The sequence below is a fragment of the Drosophila albomicans genome, chromosome 2R, assembly GCF_009650485.2.
Source record: "Drosophila albomicans strain 15112-1751.03 chromosome 2R, ASM965048v2, whole genome shotgun sequence".
Classification (NCBI taxonomy): Eukaryota; Metazoa; Arthropoda; class Insecta; order Diptera; family Drosophilidae; genus Drosophila; species Drosophila albomicans.
In genome coordinates this window covers 10,594,806-10,601,245 of record NC_047631.2, presented here as the reverse complement: position 1 = coordinate 10,601,245, position 6,440 = coordinate 10,594,806, and the positions used below count along the sequence as shown (strand labels likewise).

Genomic DNA, 6,440 nt, shown 5'->3' with positions numbered 1-6,440 from the left:
ATTAAATTATATAATTACAGGGCAGGCTGTTGCCTGCCTTCCTTACTTGCCACTGACAGTGACGGAACACGAATACGAATATACAATCAAGCATCGCATACATGCCACCAGATTTCGTTGTTTGCGACACTCACTGCAGGCCGGGACTAGTGCAATATGTATTTCGCATAACCACAAATATGCACCAGGCACGACCTACATCAGGTGACGTTTTAATGTTGCACATATACACTCATACACTCTCTCGCATACACACACTTCTTGCCACATAACAATATCAATAAGCCAAGAAAGTCGTCGCCGTCGCATCGCTGCCTCCGAGTGTGACTTAAACACTGTCATTAGATCTGCCCATTGCGAGGCTGCAATTTAATTAAAATATAGACGCATTAATAACAAAACAAAAAATGTGGAAAAAAGAAAAACAAATGCACATCTGGCTTGGGGGCAAGGATTTCTTAAATTGCGTCCAATAATCAATAACCATTTCTCGGTTTCAGCCTCTGCAATCTTTAAATTCATAGGCGTTAATGCAATTCTATGCGCATGCCTGCCAATCGACAAAGAACGCCTCGATCTGGAACTATTGACATTGGTTTTATTCGTTTTGGCATATAGAGAGGGGCCTGTAATTTATAAGGCCTCCTAACTCTCTCCCCCATATCCCACCCACTATTTTTTTGTTGTCGCCTATGTAAGAAATTATAATGTAGATATTACATGTGTAAGTGATTGTGGTCTTAATGCTAAATTCCTATTCATCCGTTTCATCCATGCTACTTGGCTGCTGATCTGCGGATCCCCGCTTCTGCTGTTGCTTCTGTTGTTGCTGTTGAGTTGGCAACTGTTGTGGTTGCTGCTGGCTGAGCTCATAGGCAATTGTTGCCTGTGTTAGCTCATTAGAAAAGCTGGCAATCAAACGCATAGATGTCGACGAAGGCAATTCGGTGAGGACATGCGACATGAATTCGCCAAAGGCTTTATACTTGGGATTGGCTGAAGATGTAGCGCCTGCAGACATTGCTGATTCTTCTAGTTCTGGTTTTAATGCAGCTACTCCTGATGAGGTAGCCGCATTGAGCCGCCGTCTAGAGATTGCCTGTCCCGCCGCATGCATGGACTGCATACGTTTGTGTTTAGCAGCTGCCAACACCAACTCCGGTTGATGCAGTCCATCCAAGTGATCGCTTTCGCCATTGAGTGTATCGCTGCCATTCAATTGCGAGCTGTAGTCTTCCTGGCTCAATATTTGAGTGTTGTGTGGTATGCTGTAATTAAATAATTAGATTCATTCAAAATTCGAAAGGAGTGCACTGCACTTACTTGAGTACTGTGGTCACTGGCAACTGACGATCGCAATCGTATATCTCTCCATCATCATAGTCGTGTTCCTGCTCATGTTTAATGCGCTTAGCATGACCATTTAGTTCGCTATGCATGTCATCGACATCGAAGGGCTCCTCATCGTCGTCGTCTTCGTGCGGGTTCTCCAGCTTATGCATCATCTTATACGATCGCCTCGATCGTATGTGTTCAGACAAAAAACTGAGATTCTCGTATAGTGGCCACTGCGACACCATTGGTGTACCAGATGTACTTGATAGATTTTCGAGACGTCGCTTCTCGATATTGTAACGATTTCGCAATGTGATCATGCGCTCACGTAGCGTTGAAACTGTCGATTTGGTGAATATTATAAGTCAATTATTATTTGACTACTAATTCTAAGCATTCTCTGTTCAAACTTACCCTCATAGCCAAGTTTGTGGGACATTTGCATCCATTGCTGAGCACAATAGACTTTATCCTTGAAGCGTTTATTGTTCCGATCATAAAGTGCGGGCCGTGAGCGATATTCTCTTATCAAGCCCAAATCAAATTCGCCGGTTTGCGCATACGACGCCCGAGGTCTGCCTCGACTCTTTGGCGGTTGCACGAGCGTCGGTGCATGTAGTTGTAACATGGGGGATGATGCGCGCTCCATGTCTGTGGTATTGACGTCTACAAACTGTTTAATAAATTCCAAACTTAATAAATTCCAGTTCAACATTCTAATAAAATATTGCTTATCTTATGTATTTTTTAGTTTATAATTTGTTCAACAGAAAGCAAATAAAATAAAACTAAATACAAGCTACAAAACTTATTGTCTGCCTGCTACGATTTCCAAGCAAAGCGACGCGCAAAAAAAAAACAAGCAAAAGCAAAGTAAAAAATAAAAAAATATTTATCGCCGCACGGGGGATATATTTATATGTGTATATATTTACATATACAAAAGTAAATTGGCTAATTCTAACACCAGTAGCTGCTAAGCGCTACTATCTTTTCATCTACGAATTAAACTTACTTTAAATTGCACGCGGAATATTTTTATTTAATTTCAATTTGTTTTTATATTTAACACAGTGGAAAAAAAGGCACACAACAACAGGCGGGCGGGCAATCGTCTGCTTGCGTCCGTTGTTGTTGTTGTTGTCATTTTCCACTAGCGACAGCGACGCTGCTACAACCACCAAATGCACCAAACGAACAGCACAAAACAAAATGCGAGACAAAAATACCAACATGAAAATACTAAACAGCTGGGAAACGCGCGTTTTTTAAAGCTTCTATTTTTGTTTAAGGTCTATAAAAGATTTGGTTTTCCATAAATTTTGTATCTGTTTTATGTAATACATACCTTGTGTTTTTTTTTATCACAAATTGTTTTTATTGCTTTTAAAATTCGATTTGTAGTGAACACGTAAAATAAATATTTATATCACAATAGTCATGTATGTAGAACAAATTACAATGTTTAACTGATTTTTTATTTTGTACAAATGCTGTTTTTAAAAATTACGTGCGTTGAAATTTTCTATTACATTTTTGTCAACTTGATTTAAGTAAAACAGGTAATTCTCAAATTAACAAACCAGACAAATAAGTACAGTTCTACATTTTGTATTTCACAGTTTGGGCTGCACTGCTTTCGCTGACATTAAGCGCAACTGTACCAAGTTGAATTAAAAGAAGCTGTAATGATAAGAAGTAAAACAAGCTCATTAAAATGGATGTAATATATTATTAACAATATATACAAGTGAAAAGATAATTTTTTGTTGATGCACAAACCGCTCATAGGCCGGGACAAGTGCAATGTTTATTTATAAAACAAAACGTTGACACCTTCCCGTCCTGCAAGCAATTCATGAGATTTATTCTTACGTACTGCGAAACTCCGTGATCTGCACACTTGGTATAGAGTTTCACAAGTACCACGACAATATGCGACCAAATTACAATATAATTATTCTGTTCCAAAAAAATACACAAAATAAAAAAATAAAATGGATGAACAGGTAGGCAGAGCAGTGGATCAGTACCGAAATATCTCATATTTCAAAAACATGCAGAAAAAATGTATTTCATATTAAATTTCCGCCCCTACTTGAAGAAGGGCTCTCCATAAGACTGATGCCTCCTTTTTTTGTATGTATATTGAACATGGTTTTGTTGTGCGGGCGTTGTTGAGAACAATAGGAACGTCGCTAAGGATGTTTGAGATGGAGAGAGGGATCAAGCTGAGAAACTAAAGTACCCAACAGGTAAATTTAAACTCTGCAAATCAAGCGTTAAATGCCCTTTACTTACGCCTCAAAGAGTCTTCTACAAAAGATCATTCTCTGCTTGATAAGTATGTGAATGTGTATGGTATTGTATGGCTGGGAGGAGGGGGGTCCATTAACAGTTGGCTAACATCGACAAAATTTGAAATCCAAAGCGTGATAAATTTCGTAGAATCTTGTGAGGCTCTTTGCTGGACCATTGGATCCGTTGGCGGCAATTATGTATTTTTTAGGACTGAGTTCAGCTGAGAGCAGCAGAAAAATCAAAGTTACTCGAGCACTTTTTTATAGTTACACACACATATGCAAATGCCTCTGAGTGCTGAGTGGGGCTGCTTCTGACACTGGCTCTGGGATTTGGGGTTGGGGAAAAAAAAGCGCGACAGTTTTTATTTAATTTTTGTTTCTTTTTGGTTCAGCGTATTTCTATGTCGCTTATCTTCAGCAAAAAAAGGGGGGAGCTCTCGAGCAGGAATTTGTTTATATGATCGCAACGGGCATTAGCTTTAAGTTTAATGACATACACACTGGAAATGAATAATGGGGAACAGGAGAAGGGAGAGAAGAAGTCGAAAACGAACAAACACTGCAATAAATTCATATTTATTTATTTTTCTTAGGCAAATACGCCCCCAACAACTATAACAACAATAACAACAACAAGAGCACAGCAACAGCATGAATAAGAAGCGAGTTCAATCGGCCCCAGTCCCAGCCCCAGTTCGTGCTTAAGACTTGGCTTTCCATTCTTCAATGGAAGAAGGAATCGCAAAGCAGTCGCCGTTGCCGTCCCAGGCCAATAATAACGGAAAGCGGAAACGCAAATAGACGGCGCGATAACGAAATAGAAACAGAGTGAGAGAGCGGGAGAGAAAGAGTATAAAGCAAAATGCCACATAAATTTGAAATAACTAATAATTCATTGAATAGCAACAAAGCGGCACAATATCATGTAATAATATTTGCTTAAGCAAACAGCTGACACGACTGAATCAACATCAACGCCATCAGTGCCAATGGGGCCAGGCCAGGCCAGGCTAACAACTGGCAGTCCAGCAACCAAGAGGCAATAGACAACCAACCAGGCATCCAAGCAACTACCTAACCCACCTCTAAATGCAGACTCCAAAAGAATGGACGACGCGTGAACGGCGCAAGCACCTCGAGCAGGCAACTACAGCTGCTTCAGGCTTCAGCCGAGTTGGAGTCAAGAACTGGGGGAGTGTGTGATCCAGACCAGGTAGAGAATCGATGCCACAACTAGTTTGATTATATTCCTGCCATTTCAAGAGCTTAACAATCAATACAAACTGCTTTGTTAAGCTTATAAAAAATGAATTTACTATTTAATAGATTCAGCACCAAACCACTGCAAACTACATAATTATTTCGATAAGACATAAAATGAAATATTCATCATTTGGCTTGTCTTCAAGAATGTTAAATTTCACACTGAGCTGATGGCATTGCTAATTACTATAAGCGTTTTTTGTAAATTATAAAATAAGAAAAAAAATTCTATGCTATGACAAAATATAATCAATATCAAATTTTAATTTGATTATTCAAAATATCTAAAGATTTTTATATTGAAATTCGAATAGTAGAATCATGTAGATACAGTATTTGATTTAGAAATTCGTAATATTTTCTGTCCAAGTACTTGAAAATAGTTTTTGAGATACAAAACAAGCAGCTTCAAACTCATTAATTTCATCCCCAAACGTTCGGAATAACAGGATATTTCATAGTCGGTGTCTCCCCAAATATTATGAAACTCTTCTGGCTTATGATTGCGAACAGCCTTTTGTCTGTTTAGCTGCTTGGTTCGTTGGTGTGTTGTGTTGGAGGCTCGATGGTGCTGATGATGATGATGATGGTGTGTTGTCTGTTCTAGTTTGAGAAGAATCATTTTTAATGACTCCGGGAGCAACGCCAAGTACGAGTAGAGCGTCAATGCATTGACAGGTTATAGGAAACTACTACTACAATGTATATATATAGAGGGGGATCGACCAGGTAAATCGTCTCAATAGCTGCCAGCCAAAAAGAGTTCTTGGACTCAGGCCTGTTTGTTGCGTCTGCGCGCTGCACACAAAAAATAACTGTATTAAATGGCCAAAGCCTAGGACTGAAACGGTGTGGTGACTGCGACTGATACCGAGACTGACTTAGAAAGGTTCTGAGAGAGGCACACTCTGTTACTCTGGACTGTTACAATTTGTGCCTTGGCAAAGGAGGCAGGAAACCAGTTTTCTTGTCTTGAGCGCACTAAAAAAGGCGTTACAACGAAGTTGGCACTGGGACTCTCGACTGCGACTGCGGCTGAGGCTGAGACTGAGGCTGGAACTGAAACTGGGCTGTGCCTGGGCTGTCTCATCTGTTGTCTATTTGGTGGCACTGTCGGCCCAGCCTCCTTCTGTGTGTTGCTGTGGGCCTGTTCCCGGTGCAACATTTACTTTGTTGCCGAGTGCTTTCTCTGCCGTTTGTTGCCAGGCTGTTGCTCGCTGCTTGCTGCGCAACTGCAACACTTTGATTTGCTTGCAAATTCGGTTCTATCCACGTAATCGAAATGCAATTAAGCTGCCTTGCATTGCCCATTTTTTGTCAGTTTTTCCCCTTTTCTTTCAATTTTTTTTGTTTTGTTTTTTGTTTTTGGCGGTTGCAACTTGTTTTTTTGCTCTCACACTCACATGGCGAGGCCATTTATATGACTGGACAGTTTTTGTGCTGTTTTTAGAAAGTATCCCATAGAGTATCTGCTGTAGTATCTGCGGAGGCTAGCGAGTATAGTATATAGTACCCGATATATGTATATGGGCGAGTGCC

General features: G+C 40.1%; 1 protein-coding gene and 1 long non-coding RNA gene across 4 annotated transcripts; one reads left to right on the top strand and one right to left on the bottom strand.

The window, feature by feature from the left end:
- Positions 1–572: 572 nt before the first annotated feature.
- LOC117575123 (uncharacterized) lies at positions 573–2,833 on the bottom strand. Of its 3 annotated transcripts, none has more exons than XM_034259223.2 (4): positions 2,684–2,833; positions 1,750–2,008; positions 1,324–1,675; positions 573–1,268 (listed from the first exon to the last, which is right to left on the bottom strand). In XM_034259223.2, the coding sequence occupies exons 2-4, from the start codon at positions 1,982–1,984 to the stop codon at positions 755–757; spliced, it is 1,101 nt and encodes a 366-aa protein (XP_034115114.1). In that variant the 5' UTR covers positions 1,985–2,008; positions 2,684–2,833; the 3' UTR covers positions 573–754. The 3 variants fall into 3 exon arrangements, with proteins under 3 accessions (XP_034115114.1, XP_051862725.1, XP_034115113.1); XM_052006765.1 differs by lacking the exon at positions 2,684–2,833 and adding an exon at positions 2,351–2,461; XM_034259222.2 differs by lacking the exon at positions 2,684–2,833 and having other exon boundaries at positions 1,750–2,102.
- On the top strand, positions 2,799–5,143 carry LOC127565892 (uncharacterized). Its single transcript, XR_007955295.1, has 3 exons — positions 2,799–2,897; positions 2,958–3,590; positions 4,232–5,143. It is a non-coding gene; the product is annotated as an uncharacterized LOC127565892 (long non-coding RNA).
- Positions 5,144–6,440: the final 1,297 nt, after the last annotated feature.